Source organism: Rhipicephalus microplus, chromosome 6, assembly GCF_043290135.1.
Source record: "Rhipicephalus microplus isolate Deutch F79 chromosome 6, USDA_Rmic, whole genome shotgun sequence".
Taxonomy (NCBI): domain Eukaryota; kingdom Metazoa; phylum Arthropoda; class Arachnida; order Ixodida; family Ixodidae; genus Rhipicephalus; species Rhipicephalus microplus.
Window position 1 is genome coordinate 181053648 of NC_134705.1, and position 19012 is coordinate 181072659.

Below are 19012 nucleotides of genomic sequence, written 5' to 3' on the forward strand. Positions count from 1 at the left end.
ATTTTATTGGTTCTAATAACTTCCCCTGTACATTCCTTGGCATTACTGTCTGTTAGATCTCATTAATATTGTGTGAAAACACGGAAAACGAGCCCTTAGGTATACACTTCTTTCCCTTATATATATATATATATATATAAGGGAAAGAAGTGTATACCTAAGGGCTCGTTTTTCCGTGTTTTTAACACAATAATAATGAGATATAACAGACAGTAATGCCAAGGAATGTACAGGGGAAGTTATTAACATTAATGGAATGTAAATAAGAAGAAAGAAAAGTGGATGAAAAAATTACCAACTGTAAGCAGGAATCGAACCTACGACCTTCGAATTACGCGTTCGATGCTCTAACCACTGAGCTATTACAGCGGCACTCCCTCCATCCACTTTTTTGGGTTTATCTGTGAATTTAGAAGTAGGAGTGACAGTCAGCGCCATCTATAAGCCAAACAACGAGTGTGAAAACACTCTTATGCGCATGTTTGGCGTCACGTAGCACGTGAACTTATTATGAGCGGGCAGCTGATTAATTGTCCCTCTTATACAACCTAAACACACCAAGTCTGCCAGTACGAGACCCTCGTTCAATGAAATAAGGGAAAGAAGTGTATACCTAAGGGCTCGTTTTTCCGTGTTTTTAACACAATAATAATGAGATATAACAGACAGTAATGCCAAGGAATGTACAGGGGAAGTTATTAACATTAATGGAATGTAAATAAGAAGAAAGAAAAGTGGATGAAAAAATTACCAACTGTAAGCAGGAATCGAACCTACGACCTTCGAATTACGCGTTCGATGCTCTAACCACTGAGCTATTACAGCGGCACTCCCTCCATCCACTTTTTTGGGTTTATCTGTGAATTTAGAAGTAGGAGTGACAGTCAGCGCCATCTATAAGCCAAACAACGAGTGTGAAAACACTCTTATGCGCATGTTTGGCGTCACGTAGCACGTGAACTTATTATGAGCGGGCAGCTGATTAATTGTCCCTCCTATACAACCTAAACACACCAAGTCTGCCAGTACGAGACCCTCGTTCAATGAAATAAGGGAAAGAAGTGTATACCTAAGGGCTCGTTTTTCCGTGTTTTTAACACAATAATAATGAGATATAACAGACAGTAATGCCAAGGAATGTACAGGGGAAGTTATTAACATTAATGGAATGTAAATAAGAAGAAAGAAAAGTGGATGAAAAAATTACCAACTGTAAGCAGGAATCGAACCTACGACCTTCGAATTACGCGTTCGATGCTCTAACCACTGAGCTATTACAGCGGCACTCCCTCCATCCACTTTTTTGGGTTTATCTGTGAATTTAGAAGTAGGAGTGACAGTCAGCGCCATCTATAAGCCAAACAACGAGTGTGAAAACACTCTTATGCGCATGTTTGGCGTCACGTAGCACGTGAACTTATTATGAGCGGGCAGCTGATTAATTGTCCCTCTTATACAACCTAAACACACCAAGTCTGCCAGTACGAGACCCTCGTTCAATGAAATAAGGGAAAGAAGTGTATACCTAAGGGCTCGTTTTTCCGTGTTTTTAACACAATAATAATGAGATATAACAGACAGTAATGCCAAGGAATGTACAGGGGAAGTTATTAACATTAATGGAATGTAAATAAGAAGAAAGAAAAGTGGATGAAAAAATTACCAACTGTAAGCAGGAATCGAACCTACGACCTTCGAATTACGCGTTCGATGCTCTAACCACTGAGCTATTACAGCGGCACTCCCTCCATCCACTTTTTTGGGTTTATCTGTGAATTTAGAAGTAGGAGTGACAGTCAGCGCCATCTATAAGCCAAACAACGAGTGTGAAAACACTCTTATGCGCATGTTTGGCGTCACGTAGCACGTGAACTTATTATGAGCGGGCAGCTGATTAATTGTCCCTCTTATACAACCTAAACACACCAAGTCTGCCAGTACGAGACCCTCGTTCAATGAAATAAGGGAAAGAAGTGTATACCTAAGGGCTCGTTTTTCCGTGTTTTTAACACAATAATAATGAGATATAACAGACAGTAATGCCAAGGAATGTACAGGGGAAGTTATTAACATTAATGGAATGTAAATAAGAAGAAAGATATATATATATATATATATATATATATATATATATATATATATATATAGTCAAGTAGATCCTCTGTGAGCGGTTCAAACCTAGAGTCTGGCCTTCATCAGGTGCATATATGATGAAGGCCAGACTCTACGCCGGAACGTCGAAATAAACCACGTTGTGACCACTCACGGAGGATCTACTTGACTATATGCAACGCTACGGCCACTCAACCACCATGCCTATATATATATATATATATATATATATATATATAGGTAAAACATAACTGAACCACCCTGATGACGCATAGCTGCCCAGTGTTCTGAGACGATAATCTGTGTTGAGCCAGATGACGGTGAAAGGCACAGTTTGGTTTAGGAACCTATACGATAGCGGATGAGTATAGCACAACAATAAGCAACGCGATCAATAACAAGTCGTCCCGCAGAGCACCTCAAGCGACCCCTCCTCCGCGGACACTGACCATCAGGTCGCGGCCGTCGACCAGCGGGCGTTCTGCAACGCCCTCATCGCTCGCTACGACAGGGACAACCTGTACTCCTGGAACCGATCGCGTGCCAGGACGTGCGACCTCTGGGGTCTCGGTGCCCTGGCCGCCGTGGGGGCGCTCGTGCTGACGGGCCTCTTCTGGATGCTGAACGACGATAACGCGACTCTGCCGCCTCCCGAGTACCGTGACATCACCGACGAGTTCAACGCCACATTGAACGACACCGCGACGCTGCCCCCTCGCCAGTACCGTGACATCACCGACGAGTTCAACGCCACGTCGAACGACACCGCGAACGTCGGCCAGCGACGGGGGCGACGGCTAGAATCCGAGTCGTGGATGTAAGCGTGCTCCATTTCGTGTGACACGTTTAACTTGAGTTTTGCAGGGTTGAACACATTATACAAAGCCAATAACGTATAAAACGATGACTTCAATCGGATTGACAAACTGCAGCACTCCGGAACCTCTAATGTCGAAAGTTTAAGTATGATAAGTTCATTATCAGCGGAGAAAAATCAAGGTTGAAGTTTCATTTTCAAGTCACGCGCCGAAACTTCGGCGGGTCACGTCGAAAATTTCAAAATGTATTTTTCGTTTTTTCGTGGCATTGGCTCGATGAAATTTCAGAAAGCTTCGTATGCTAGGTCTATGGCACCCACAGATCAGTCGAACAATATCAATCGATCAAGACTTTATTTCAGCTTGCACGCAGAAACTGGGGATGGTGAGAAAAAAAAAGCACCGAATTTAACGCCACCTGACGGGCCTCGCCATCCGTACATGTCAGCAGTCGGCATGAAGCGGAAGTCTTGTTGCACGGAATGGAAGGTTCGCACAACGGAGACATTAACAAAACAAAAAATTACTACAATTACACGACAGACATTTGTATTCTAATTAGCAACATAAGGTCTATGCAAGTCGAGATAATAACGTACTTCACTACCGCAAAATATCGTTTTCCGCTTAGTGTCCCTTTAAGCTGAAGAGTTCGATAGTATTCAAGACGGTGAGACTCAAACGTCTCTTTTGCTTCATGCGGAATATACCCATCACATGCCGTATAATCATGGTGCCAATAAACTTTATACTATAATTTTCCTAACTGTGTATTAAACATCAGCTGCTAAGACGTCCTGGATACTTATAAGGTGTCCACCTTAGATTTTTACGACGCTGTACATTGCCAAGCATCATATACGTGGCGTATCACACTACTTTTAGTCAGTTTTAACAACGAAGATATAAGCAAAATATCGCACAATGTATACGGTTATTGGACCTATAAAGGATTTCATCATGCGTCAGTCTTTCACCGAGAGCCTTTTAATTATTAATACTTTGAGGTACACTACACCCGTTAGCAAAACGTGCATCACATGTCCAATCAGACTTTTATTAATTCAATGCGTGTGAAGTGTGTGATAATGCTTTTGGTTATTAATCTTGCTGTATACACTATTTTGAAGCTCAACATGAACATTCCGTGCACGCATTCCTACATATATGTGCTACATCAAGTTACTATTCTACGCGAGGTATATGCAGGTCGAAGAGCAAACTTATGTTAACGACATCTTATCCAGAATCGAGAATTACTGCACTCGTGCACAGCACCTAATGCAATGACAGGATGAGCACTGGTCGTTAGGAGTAACATATATATATTTCATGAGAGTACAAGCGTACGAGGGTGTAGACAGAAGGTTAGGTGGGCAGATGAGATTAAGAAGATTGTAAGAATAACGTGAAAGCAGCAGGTGCAGGACCGAGTTCATTGGGGAAACACGGGAGGCCTTGGCCCTGCAGTGGGCCCAGTCAGCCCGATGATGATGATTAGCTTTGTACGAGGACGATAGATGAACGGGTTGTGCATAACTCATCTCTCTCTTTTCAGCCTGGATGACAGAGAATCGGTGGCCGATGAGACGAAATCAAGTGACGCTAGCAAAGCCACTTCATTCTGCGACACAGTGGAATGCCAGAGGACGGTCGCCTTCCTGGAACAGCAGTTAGACCCGACGTTCAGTCCGTGCGAGAGTCTGTACGACCACGTCTGCACGCGCTGGCGGGAGCGGCACGCCAAATCTACAATACGTCGCGGAAGGTACTCCATCGATGATGCCATCTTGGACGGCTACAGGAGAAAATTGGCTCGTCGCCTGCACGTGGACGACAAGAGGCGGCCGTTCAGGAAGATGCGCAGCTTCTTCTTGCAATGCACCCGCAACCAACTTACGTCTCGTTACGAGCTCGATGAGATCCGGGGTCTCCTGGAACTCGGCAACTCGCCCTCTGTGGTTGCCCTGGCGACCAGCATCGTGAGGCTGGCCAGGATCGGATTCTCGCCCTTCTTCGACGTGTCGGTGACCGGATACCCCGAGACCTTCCGGGTAAAACTCTTCAGACCGGCTTCTGCTTCCGGTTTTGTGGAGCGCCCTGCAACTGGCGATTGGGTCACTTCTGGTGAGCCCAGTAGCATACGACCAACGCCCAAGGAAATAGTAAAGCGGCTCAAACTGGCGTCTGCTTCCGGTTTCTCATATGGCCAGAATGGCGGCTTGTTCGTTTCCGGAGAGGCCAGGAATAAAGGATCAGTCCCCAGGGTTAGGGGTACCGGGGTGAAGCTGTTAAAACAGGCATCTACTGGTTTCCCCAATGGCCTGAATGGCACCTGGTTCGCTTCCGGTGAGTTCAGTAACGAACGATCAATGACCGAGGTCAGAGAGACCATTGACGTCAACCTCGGTAACACCAGCGATGCGGAGCGAACTCTTTTTATTGTGCTTTTGGGAAGAATAATATGCTCCGAGATCGTGCGGAGCGTCCCCGAAGCCGACAAGAAGTGCTCCCTAGAAGCGGGTTCGGCAATAAATCCCGACTGGAACTACGGTTGGTACAAGTCTGTAGGCGTGGAGCTGTTGACCATGGCCGTTGACCGTGAGCTGGGCTCGTTGATTGTGGCAGAGTCGACGACCGTTGTTCCGGATGGCAATGACGATGGCTCCATTTCGGTGATTGATTCGGCCAGTCACCGGCGCTGGAAGGCGGATAAGGACCTGCGGGACGCCTGCCTCAACCTGATGGCTATGCACGACCCATACCTTCTCTCCTACTGGAGTGCCATCACCACCGAAGCCTCGCAGCTTGAACAACTCGCTAAGGAGTCCATCCGCCGGGTCGCGAAGGCGGATGCTCTCGCCCTCTTGGACGACCTCTCCGTGTCGTACGGACTCCCGGCCGCTTTCGACGACAACTTTACGGCCCTGTCGACGCACCTGGGTGACCTGTACGGCGTCGAATCGGAAAGCTCAAGGTTGCTCAGGTTTCTCGCCAATTCGACCTGGAAGCTTTGGCTCGGTATCACGAGCCGGGGTAACGCTCTCGGCACGACCGCGGTCATATCCGAGACTACGCCGTCTCTGATCGCCGTCCCCGAACCGGTGTTCAACCTGACGACGATGAAGGACCCCTGGCTGCGACTCCTAGCCGCAGCCAGGTACACGCCGAGAATCCTGGAGGCGGCGGTCCACCGGCGTAAACTGGCCAAGAAGCTGATGTCTTCCCCGTTCGGTCAATGCGCGTCCAAGTACTTTACGCCTTCGAACGAATACGATGACGGTGTCGGTTCGACTCGGCGACTCGAGGCGTATCTGGGAGCGTTCGAACTTGCCGCTTTCCACACTGGCTTGGATATTTACCGTTCCGGAGTCGGCAAACGCGTAGACTCCGTTCCGGGCACGGACTTGGATGGGGACTCTTTGTTCCTCTTCTATTACGTGTTCAATCAATGCGAAGCGGCTTCGTCGAAAAGGGGCACTCTGAATCTAAACGTTCCTCGGCACGGCGCAGTGTCCGAAGCAACGGTGAGGACTCGCCGAAATTATTTTCCCAGGATAAGCAACCTACTCGCCAAGATCATACTGCCCGGTTGCGAAGCGTCCGGTGTCCAGTTTACTGCAGGCTGCGGTGCGGTCGCCACGAAGTACGATAATGCGGCCGATAATGTGACTGCCAACTCCCCTCAGTGACATCGCACGCATACTCCTTTAACGCACTCTTCACTAATCTAATTTGCGTTCACGTGACGGTTAGTGCATGCATAGTCAACTTTTGTAAGCGTTTTTATATATAGGAATGTCAATGTACGATCGATTGTTCCTATTGTTGAGTTCTATCGGCACGAGTTTTGTGTTTGGCGTATCAGTTGAAACATGTATAGTGCACTTAACAATTCACCAAAAAATTTTACACGTGAAAGGAAGTGCATACGGCTGCACGGTGCAGTATATATAGAACGTGTCATCTTCTTTCGAATACTTATCTGTCGAATGTTTCGGATGTGACGCTAACTGGAGGCCGTGTTCTATCAGTAACGTTTACGGTAGTTCTCTGTCAAGTTACTCTCCGTTGAGGTTAAATGTAAATGCAATGTCAGATGCATAATTTAGTATTCATAGGAGTCTGAATTTTTACATCCTAAACGGCGTAATCGATATGCATTGCCTGGTGGTGGTGGTGGTGGTGATGATGATGGTGGTGGTGCACATGGTGGTGGTGGTGACGATGATAATAATGATGCTGCTGCTGATGATGATGATGGTGGTGGTGGTGGTGGTGTTGGTGGTGATGCTGCTGCTGCTGCTGCTGCTGCTGCTGATGATGATGAAAGCTTCATTTCGATCCAGGTGCAATCTGAGCCTGAGCGTGGTGGCGTCCAGCACAATGCACCGTTAAATTGAACGACGATATGAACGTGAATGCTCTCACAATGGTCCGCTTTCTGAAGGAGCTGCGAAACGTGCGAGTGAGAGGAGGAGGGGAGGGGTAATGAAAGAAAAAATGGGGCGCCCTTAAGCTTCGTCTACAACAGTAGAACACGGTGGCATTATCCGTGCATACAATAATAGCTAACCTGCCTTCGCTTCTACAGGGGGAAACCAAAACTGTGCCACAAGAAAAACCAACCTGCCCCTGTATTTAATAACGTGACAGCGTTAAAGAGTTCCTTTTGCACAAATGCCAGCATCGACGTTTGTGTCGGCGTCGGGGTTGGTTGTGAACGAAAAATCATCTTGTACATGAGCCGAAAATTTGGGGAAGCTGCTTTGAAAAAAAAGCACGATATATGAATGCCTTGTAGAGCTGTGGGAGTCTTCTTAATGCATCATATATATTGCATGACAGAAGCGTAAAATCGCGCCAGTTGTCAAAAGATGTGAATTGAGCACCGAGTTGGTGTTTTAAAGGTCAACACCCATTGCAGAGCGCTCAGGCACATTTAACCACCATAAGCAGAAGTACCATCAACGATGCGCAGAGCTGCGCTGATTAAGGTAGTTCAAAAAAAAAAAAATGGAGTGGAAATTATTGCCCACCAATGAAGCCGTACCCATCGTAAGATGGCGGATGTGGCAGCCATCTTACTAGGGGCATGATGAGCTGTTTCCGTTGCGCGATTGAGAAAGGGAAGTTTATTGTACACCTAACTTGTTGAGAAGGAGCATTTTTTCTCCCACGCCCAACGAGCTTAACGTGGCAACTTTTTCGGGTCACATACTGCTCAATGGGCGTTCTTGGGTTACTAGTTTTCTTTAGTAAGCCTCGAATTCAAGACAAACTTTATTATACTATATTAAGTCAACGATACTCGACTCTGCGGGTTATTTCATCGAAAACTTTTAACTTATAATTACGTGTGTTATAAACTAACAGATTAAAACTACTTGACCTTCAAGTTGGCACCACCATAAAATGGCATGTTTCTGAGATTTTCGGAGGGCGAAAGCTGCAGCTTCACTTTTGCTGGAAAAGCTTTGCGGAAGCTTCCACTCCAGCAATTCTTTTTTGAAACTTCCTTGGCTTCGATTCGCGTGTTGACATATATATAAGGACGCGCAGTGGGCCCTCGGTCCGATTAGCATAAAAAATTATTGCGCTAGTGGGCAATTACCACCTGTGCTTGCAATTACAAATTTAGTCATACTTTGAAACGACCAATGTTGCGAGCGAACTTCGTTCCCCCCACCACACGGTCGAGGCATGCGCCGAAAACCCACGCATGTTAGCATGTTCAGGAGGCTCAATTAGCTATCATGACCTACTCCTGAAGGCGAAGCTCATGCTTGTGCCAATCAACAGTATACAAGTAAAGAGTATAGCCGGTGCCACGCATTGCCACCAACCTCTCCTTATATACATTTAATTTAAAAAAAAAACAATACCAAGTACTGTGCATCGTTAACTTCTTCTAAACACCTCGAATTTTCGCTCACAAACAAGCAAGCCGACTACGAAATCTCTGCGAAATGAGCTATTTAACACCTTTGCGATATTGCTATCAACCGAGAAATTAAAATGTGAGTGGTGTCGTCTGCATGTTAGCTTGAGTAATTGCATCTCGTAACTTGTGACTTTTACGTCTTTGTGCATATAATATTCGCCGCCAGTATATAATGGCACTTACATGGTGTCTATAGACTAGATAGAGGGGCACCGCCATCTTGAGCTGTTAAGCCGATATCTTCTTGTTTTTGTACATTCCAACGTAAATTAACAAGGCCGTGAAACATCGTATGCACCAGGCCACTTCTTTTCATCCGTGTGCGCCTATACCGTAACATAGTTCGGTAAATTGTCAAGGATACAAAATACAAAGGCCAACAACAGCCCTGTGTACGACACTACTTAAACGCATTTGCAAAATAGTTTATAGGGGCAAGAAATATCTTCGATGCCCGCTTGTTTGTCGGGTTAGTTTTCTTTCATGGAGTTCCCTATCGAGAGGGCACGCTTTCATGGACCTCGATCGATTGCTCGTTCTATACGCCGACTTCGCTGCAGTGCTTGCGAGAAAGTCGCGCTCCTCTTATACGCGCTTATTGGTTGTTGCCCGTTTGTTTTGCTTTGTTGCGCCCGCCCCCCTCTCTCTCTCTCTCTCTCTCTCTCTCTCATCACGTCTTATAAGCCGCACTTCCTCGAAGTTGACGTCGCTGAGTCGGATTGTTTTAGCTGTGGCGTTGGACTCTGCCTATTCTCGAGAAGAGGAGAGCTGGCTTCGTTTCGCCGGCTCCGACCAGATATGCCAGTGGTGTACGCGTTAAACGGACAGGCAGTATAGCGGAAGAGCGAAGTCGCTATACAACTATGCGAAACATTTGTCAATTAGCGGAGCTTAATTACCTTGATGGTATTGCATAATAAATTTCTGTACCTACGTAACCCTTAGAAGAACAATTAGTTCATTTTTCTTAATCTGAACTTTAATATTTTCTTTTATTTTAACCGCTGATTTAAATGTCCGATCCCCCGTATATAGTGGCTACGAGCCACTTGTAAAGGGTTGAGCAAGCAAGCTAGCCATGGTTGTTATGTGGCCTAGCAGAATACTATGTCATCATCAGAAACAGCTGTGTGCCACAGAAACAGGGTTAGTGCCGCTATTCATCACTAGCTAGGCCACTGAAAATAAAGAACAAAGATAGCGAATGGAATGTAGAAGAACTTTAATTTTGTCCTGCAGTACGTGCTCGGCGAGTATCGACATCAACCACGTATGCGTCACAGAAGTTGAGTGAACTACACTACTCACAGCTGGTCGAATAAAAATGCAGGCGGCATCAGTGATGTAGGCCCACCAAATGGCTGTGAAGCGATGGTGGCGAGCCACCACCAAGACCCCGTGGACGGGTAAAACGTATAAAGATGAAAGTTAGCGATCCTCACATCGTCAATTTGCTTTTTCTCGTACGGTACCTTCTTCTCACTAACTTCTTTCCACGCATCATGTCCAAAAAAATTTAAGGGTCCTTGCTCTAACAGGAGTACCGACAATAAATTTTGAATACTTTCGCATTTTTGCTGTAAATGATAACATGCGTTTCAAAAACCCCAAAAACGAGTGCTGTGTTGCCCGAGAATGTATATGCGTGCATATTTATTCAACACCGCTATCCCAATAAGGCACTTTGGGTTTAGATATTGAGGGGGCGGCTTCGCCGTGGTGTGTCATGTCGGTGTGACGTCACAGGAAAGCAGCTATTCGCGACGCACCAGAGGAGGATTTGGGATCTGCTCATGCTACACGTAAGAAGTGGTGAGTGCATTGCCTCGGCAGTGACCCTGACAGGGGTTTCAGTGAATTAGGCAGCATTCATGCAGGACTCAGAGTTTGCAAATTTGTTTGAACTCTGTTTACTCGTTGGGATAACGTACATTGCTCTGGGCTTGCAGGGTTGCTTATGATCAGTGAAAAAAAACGTTAAAATAAAATAAAAATACTTAGTACAGGTTGGCTGACTCCAGTGTGTGGAGAGCGTTAACACTGCATACTAAGGAAACAAAAACAATGTCCCTTTCTTGATGTCTCCGAATCATGTCGGCGCACCTTTACGACTCTGGAAGCAAGCGAAGCTTTTGTGCGATGCTCCCTTGTAAGTGTTCTTCCATCACAACAGGCAACATAGGCGTGTGCCCCACCGCGGTGGTCTAGTGGCTAAGGTACTCGGCTGCTGACCCGCAGGTCGCGGGATCGAATCCCGGCTGCGGCGGCTGCATTTCCGATGGAGGCGGAAATGTTGTAGGCCCGCGTGCTCAGATTTGAGCGCACGTTAAAGAACCCCAGGTGGTTGAAATTTCCGGAGCCCTCCACTACGGCGTTTCTCACAATCGTACGGTGGTTTTGGCACGTTAAACCCCATATATCTATCTAACATAAGTGGGTCATGAATTTCAATCTATGTGACAATAAAAATGTGGAAACGTGAAAATTACAAGTCACTTCTATAACAGATCAGACCACCGTTAATCCAGAGGGCATGATTCATCGAAAAATGGCACTTACAAAGGCGCATGCGACAGGCACACCTTATGGAGGGCTGCATCACAGTATACATCCTCCAGGGTGCATTATTTATTTATTTATTTATTTATTTATTTATTTATTTATTTATTTATTTATTTATTCACATACGGCGTCACCCACCAACACCAAGTTATAACGAGCTTTGCTTCGAAAATGTGACATAACGAGGACCGTACGACGTCCGCTCCGCAACGGCGCTGCGGATATAGCATCCCGGAGTGCATGGCTGGTTTCTTTTCTCCCCCCGTGACCCCACCCCGTATATCGAGGAGGGTGCTTCAACAACTATAGCGGCGGCATCCCTCTAGCACGCATGCGTCTTGGGCTCTTCCGCAGCGGGCGCCCTTGTTGTTCTTCCTCCCCAACAGTGTGTATATATGTTACCTCCTCTCCCGCTGTATACCGGCGTGGTGGATAGTGCCGTGGCCCTGCAGTATATATCCCTACAGCTTTGCTCCCCGAAGCAACGCGCTGCTGTGCAACTGCTCCCCGCGATCGTTTCTCGGCGCAACCGTGGCTTCTTCGCTTCTCGCCCACGAAGAAACCCCGGAGGTCGATATGGCCGGGGCTCGGGAAGATGGCGCGAATCCGCTCATCGCCATGGCAACTGTATCCCCATCCCCACTTCCTCTGTTCCCTCCTCCGCTACACCTTTCATCCTCCCACTCTCTCCCTATAGACCTTCCTCTTCGCCCTCTCTCCCAGCCTTCACCCACCGCTCTATTCATCCTCTCTTTCTCACTCTTTTCCTCGCCGTCTTTCTCTCTCGCTCCCTCTATAGGTTTCCCTTTCTGTCGCTTTCGATTCCATTCGGGCCCGGCCTTCTCGACTGCAACATGCTTTCAGCGGCCGGGGGCCACATAGCGTATGAGATAGCGACCATAAAGAGAGCATATATTGGAGTATACGAACGTTTTAAATGAAGGATAACCCGCCAATGTGGCTTTGCGGACGGGCCACCGGCCCTGCGAAACACGGGTGCTTCATTTGCATATCGTTGTTCGGGAACCTATGGCGCCTGAATTTTCCATAACTATACAGTGGATTTGCGGAAACTGCTTGTGTCTCCCTGGTGTAGTCGGAAGGCTATATTGTACTTTGTTTCAGTTTCCCGACATGCGCATCTAGAGAGCCAGCAAACGAAGAAGCGCCGTTATCGAGGTAAAAGTAAATTATATTCCTGAAGTAGAAAATTCGGATTGTCATTTCTGGGCATTCGCATTTCTCTGGACCGCAAATGCCTCACGCAACACAAGTGTATCTTACTGTGATTTATGGCCCTTAATAAAGGCATTGCTAACACTTTGTATATGTTTCGGAAATATCACTTCACTAACATCAGACATTGGACGTTTGACATCTCTATATGCATATATATATACAGTAATATCTCGTTAACTCGAACTCGAATGTTTCGAAAAAATGGGTAAGGCGAAATTTTCCGTGGCAACAAACATTTTCATATACGTCCCATGTATATTTTTCGCTTTATCTCGCAGTGTTTCTTGGGTTGGATTGCGAATAACTCAAAATATTGACTAGGAGTGGAACGAAAATTTTGCTGCCGGACCATTTCACAAGATTCGTGCGATATTACTACGCCTCAAGTCCGTTGACTTTTTGTTGCCTCATTTAACCGCACATACGTCGAAACTTTCCGCGAACGCGAAGTGCCCAGCGACGTATCAACTTTGTTGAGCAACCCTGTGGCGCGTCATGGCGGGGCAGGGAGGCCCTCGGCCCTCTCTTGCCGTAATGTGTCTCATTCGCTTTGTGCAGTGCATATAATTTTCCCTGAGGTGTGGTTTCCGGCGCATACCGAGCGGTAAGGATTTTTCGCTGACTCAGGTGGGTGAGAAGCGGCAACTTAGCGTGAGTGGGGCAATCATGGCGACAAAGCATTGCAAGTCGCTAACGCTAGAAAAAGTAAGGTTGCCCTAATTAAGGAAGTGGACAAAGAAGCCCCAACGAAATCGAGCATGGCGCAGGAATTCGGCATCTCCTTGTCTACGCTTTCGACGGTGCCGAAAAAAACAAGCGGTATATAGGTGCTGGATGGATTTCAGCAGAGCTTATCCAGCGAGCTGAACCGGGTTCGAGGGCCGTATTTCCCATACGTTGAAGCGCCATTTGACGGTATGAAAAGACATCAGAGTGGCAACAAGTTCACGCAACGGTTTTCGTTAACTGCTTTGCGCACGCTGGGTTTTTCGCGTGCCACTAGTTTGCCAGAAGCAGAAACGGCAAAGACAAACGACTTCACAGATTGCGAGGAATTTCGTCAAGAGGTGCATCAAGCTTGCAGGTGTACCGGTGCTGCCGAAAATGACGCGACTTTTCTCGAGTATATATACGCGCCATGTGAACAGTATGTGGCGGTGACCGGAGAAATGACGGACGCCGAAATCCTTCAAACGCCCACTAACGTATACGTACGCCGACATCTTCCGAGACAAGAAATTCGCTGCGCTTGCTTCGAAATAAGGTCGAGTGCAGCGGCGAGGAAAAATCGACTGATGCGATGCGTCAATCAGCAGGAGCACGCCTTGCCCGAGTATACGACCGCAAAGCAGGTGAGCATTAGGCAGTTTTTCAGTTCGGTGCTAAATAAAATGGCAGTGCGGCAAAACCCAGCTGGTGAAAGCCTCTTGTTTATAATTTTTCCCCTTTTAAACCTGCACGAAAAGAAAGATAAGAGACTTCCGCTGAAGAGCCGGTAAGTATAGTAGCGATTTTTCAGGAAAGCACTCGTGTTTCCCGGCGATTAGCGCTACTTTGCTTATCTCGAAAATCCGTTTATCTCGGTCATGGTTTGATGGTTAATGACGGTTCGGTCCTTTTGCAATAGCATATAACTTGACCAGCTTTCCCGCAGGTTCACCACACTGAAATTAAAAAGGAAATTATCTATATTGGAAAGCATATATAACAGATATTAGCCTCATCGTGAAAGAACACAATGCCAAAATTGCACTTATTGTCAATATTTGTGATAATCTAACCGGGTTTTTGCATGTTGAAAATATAATTACCAGCGCTATAAGCGCATGTTAGGCTACTTACGCCGCAACTTTCGTTCCGCACCGGTCTCATTGAAAACAACTGTTTACAAAATATTAGTTAGGTCAAAACTAGAATACGCAGCTTCAATTTGGGACCCCAGCTCTGAAACTCTCATTAAATCATTGAAACTAGTCCAGAACAGCGCCGCTCGTTTCATTCTTCACAATTACAGCAGAACAGATAGTGTCACATCCATGAAAAATTCGTTGCAATTACCTCATCTGGCTACCCGTCGCAAACACAGTAGGCTTTCCTTGTTCCATAAAATTTATTACCACAACTCTATTCTACGCACAGCTCTCATTTCCCCACCTTCGTGTGTTTCGTCCCGCACTGACCACCCTCACAAAGTAGGCATTATGACGTGCCCCACTAATACTTGTTTTCAGTCATTCATTTCTCGTACATCGAACCAATGGAATCACCTTCCCGGACCAATTGCGAGCATTCAAGATAATGAACGCTTCCGCACTGCATTAATAATAATGTAACAGATGTTAAGTGTATATGTTTAGTTGTTGTTGCTGCTGTACTGTATTTCTTTGTTGTATTGCTCCCCCTACATGACCCCCCCCCCCTCCCCTCTGTAATGCACTTTGCCTTGAGGGCAAAATAAATAGATTAATTTATTTCTTATAGAAAACAACTTCCACGATCGAAGGAAATAGTTCTTATTTCGATCCGAAATTCACTTTAAATTATCACACAACGAAAGCGCGATGTTATTTCATATTGTCTCAGTGAGAGCTGACAGAACTGGAAACTTCGTTCCCCGACAGAAACAGATCTTCGCTCTCTAAATCGCAGTCCGCCAGCTCTACGGGCGCTTCGCATGCCGGGAACAGGACGGCCGCGAACGACTTCGCTAGCGCCTGGACTCTTCTCCGGCGCTTGCGCACCGCAGCTGCGTTCTTGGTCTCGAGTCCGACGGCGAGGGCTTCACACATGTTGTACGCGTAGTAAAGAAGAAACAGCAAGTCACCGTTGAGCTCCGTTCCCGGAACAGCCGAACCGCGCCCGACGTAGTGTCGGTAGAAATGGAACGCCGCGTAAAAACTGGACAGCTCCTTCAAGTCATGTTTCTCCCTGTCGACTTCGGCGTCGACGACAGAGGGGAATGAAAGGTGACGTCGCTCTGCTTTGGCCGCGCATTTGGCCAAGCGAGTCTGGCTCAAGCGCTCGGACAGTTCGCGAGACCCGCTCAAGATGGTCTTGACGACGCGCGGTGCGGTCCTTGCCAGCGATAGGTACGTGAGCCAGGGGTCTTGTAGGGCCGTCGCGTTCAACAACGTCAGCGGCACCAATACGTTGACGTCGGCAACGCCCTCGGTCACCTTCGAGCGAAACGGCGATGGCGCGAAGGCGTCGCGTGGAGCGTCATTCTCCACGGTCCAGCGCTTCCACGTGGCGTTCCTCAGGAACCTCGGAAGACTGGGCGTTTCCGACGCGTTACCGTAGATGTCGGTCTGGTACTCCGACAAGACAAGGGGATCGTTCTGCAGGTGTGTACGATAGCCAAGCGAGAGGGAGACGCCACTTGGCCTTCCGAGCTTCTGGTCGATCATGTTCTTGAGGGCTAGCAGCTGATAGCGGACCCTGCGAACCAAACTTGTGGGCAGTTCACCGGTGCCCACAAGGTAGGAGGGACTGTATGGGTCGTACCGGCCTATGAACGTCAGGCAGGCGCTCGAGAGCTTCGCGCGCTTCAGAGATTCGCTTCCGCCTCCTACACTGGACCCTCCGACGCTCAGCCAGGCGGCGGAGAGTTCTCTCTCTGTTTCTCGAGCCAGGAGCGACATGCCAACAGTCTTATACCACCTGTAGTTCCAAGCTGGGCTGATCTCTGAGTCGCTTGATAGGGTGCAGTTCTTCAGACTGTTGCCGTACTCTAGCGCCACTTCTAAGCACAATTTCTGCTCTACGGTCACACGAAACTCACCTTCTGGTACTTCTAGGTCTGTCCCTGGGCCGGGTAGTTTCGTCCATCGTGTCCCGTACAACCACAGTGGCGACGACATTCGCGGAACATTGGGGGTAGTATTGCCAACCACTGGGGCACTGGTCGGGCCCTGGACCGGACTTTTCTCCCTGGGCTGTGAAAGTTTGATGCGTACTTCAGCAGAAGACGATGACGACGTTATCTTGGTGACAGAGACGTCGAAGAACGGCGATACCCCGAGTCGAGCCATCTGAACGATCGCCGTCACCACGGCGTCGACCGTGAAATCCCGTAGTCTCAGGGGTCCCATCAAGCCTTCCAGCTCAGCGCTGGTCGTCAGATTGCCGCGGGAACAGGCAGCGAAGAAGCGGCAGACATTCGGCTGCGGGCAGTCGTCCCGCAGTAGGAGACGGGCGAGCTTCTCGCGGTACTCGCGCGCGACCGCGTCCACTACGGAGTACGTGCCGCTGGGAGTCTCCTGCGAGGCGTAGTCCTGGTTCTCACTCTGCCAACGCGTGCACACGTGGTCGTACAGGTTGCGGCAGGGGTTGTGGCTCGCGTCCAGCAGGCCCTGGATAAACGCCACGTACCTCGAACACTCGGGTGTGCCGCAAAAGTATTCCAGTCCTTTGACAAGCTTCACTTCGGCACTCTCGGTGCCCTCCTCTTCGGCCGGAGCGTAGCCTTCCTCCGACCCGCTCACCGTAGCCAACCGCTTCCCTTGGCTTTTGGCAATCTGTGGCGTTTCTGTAACGTTGAAGACTGCAGAGAAGAAATATACTTTAAACAGCGGAAGGTTGAGCAAGCTGGTGTGTTGTCTCTATTTTCATAAATAGCATAACAAGCTGGGACTACAGGAAGGGACAAGAGGCAATTGTTCGTCTTTCTTCCTGCTGTCTTGTTTCACTGCACTATATACAATAATAATAATGTATTGAAGAACAGGCCGTGAGTAGTGATACAACATTATTCAGTATACAACGTGCATATTACAACGCGCAAGCACAGATGCATGGTACAATTCACTAAATGATCGTATTCAGACTAGAAGTTATTTCTACCAGCAAGCCGTTCAACGATAGTCTGTCCTTTAGTCAAGCTAGCACGCCAAGAACGTCTAGCTAGCTAGCTAGCTAGCCGTTCTTGACGTGCTAACTTGACTAAAGGACTTAGACAGACAGACAGACAGACAGACAGACAGACAGACAGACAGACAGACAGACAGACAGACAGACAGACAGACAGACAGACAGACAGACAGACAGACAGACAGACAGACAGACAGACAGACAGACAGACAGACAGATAGATAGATAGATAGATAGATAGATAGATAGATAGATAGACAGATAGATAGATAGATAGATAGATAGATAGATAGATAGATAGATAGATAGATAGATAGATAGATAGATAGATAGATAGATAGATAGATAGATAGATAGATAGATAGATAGATAGATAGATAGATAGATAGATAGATAGATAGATAGATAGATAGATAGATAGATAGATACCCACTCACTAGGTGTCACGCTGACGACGATGGTTTCTTCCAGCAGCGGCTCATCGTCGGCGAGTATCGCAAAGGCCACGTATACGAGCAGGACGGCGAGGAGTAAGATGGCGATAATGGCGCAGGCGCAGCAGAAGCGCCGAATGCGTAGGCGTGCCTCGTCGGCACTGCAGCGCTGAATCTGCGCCGAACAACCATGGAAATAGACTGAACTGTACAGGTTAACAACGCGCCATGACCGCGAAGTGATTTGGGGCTGAGCCTCGAATTAACCTTAACCACCTTGATCTGAGCTTGGTGCAGGCCTTATCGGACGAAGACGAAGAATTCTGAAGCGCAGGACAGGCGCTGTCCTTGTGCTTTTAAATTATCCGTCCTCGTTCCATCAGCGCAGCGTCAAGCAAAGATAAATGCACGTGAACTTACTCAAGTTGCTATTCTTACGCAGTTCGTCTACATTGGCCCCACGTCTTTTCCCGCATTTTACACCGATAGGGACCAACTAAATATCGGTGGTGCCACGCTATACACCAGTACACAGCGAGCTGTGTGCGTGCTGCCATATTGAAAAGCACGTCGCGCCATCTGTTGCAACTGCGGCGAAGCGACACCTATTCACTGCCAGCGAGCAGACGCTCCGCAAGTCAAACGCGAAACTGCACAACCCGAGTGTGGCTGTGAGGATGCTTCGCGCTCTTCCTCTCCTGTAATTTTGTGCTGATTTCGTGTGAGACGTCGAGGAGCCCTTCCTCGACAGTCCGAGATGTCTGTAGCACGTGCATTGCAGACTTCGGAAGCAACTTCATCAGATACGTACTATTGCGATTGAAAGAAACGCGAACAGCGGTAGTAAGCGTTGCTTTCGACTCGGTCGCACTGCCGCATGCCTTGGTTGTGGCAAGGCAAAATTTGTGCTGTAAGTCTTCGTCAACGTAGCGCTAGAACCTCGCTCCGACTTGCGCTCATCCACTGCACGTGTTTATCGTTTGCCACTCATGCCGGGCACTTGGAACACACACGCGTTGCGAAAGTGCCAACCA

General features: G+C 47.7%; 1 protein-coding gene across 2 annotated transcripts in view; it reads left to right on the forward strand.

Moving 5' to 3' along the window:
- Nucleotides 1-7437, forward strand: part of LOC142765719 (uncharacterized) — a 205968-nt gene extending 198531 nt beyond the window's left edge. For both annotated transcript variants that reach the window (XM_075867203.1, XM_075867204.1), the window contains exon 3: nucleotides 4489-7437. In XM_075867203.1, coding sequence (XP_075723318.1) covers nucleotides 4489-6622 — 2134 coding nt within the window. In that variant the 3' untranslated portion in view covers nucleotides 6623-7437. The remainder of the gene's footprint in view (nucleotides 1-4488) is intronic.
- Nucleotides 7438-19012: the final 11575 nt, after the last annotated feature.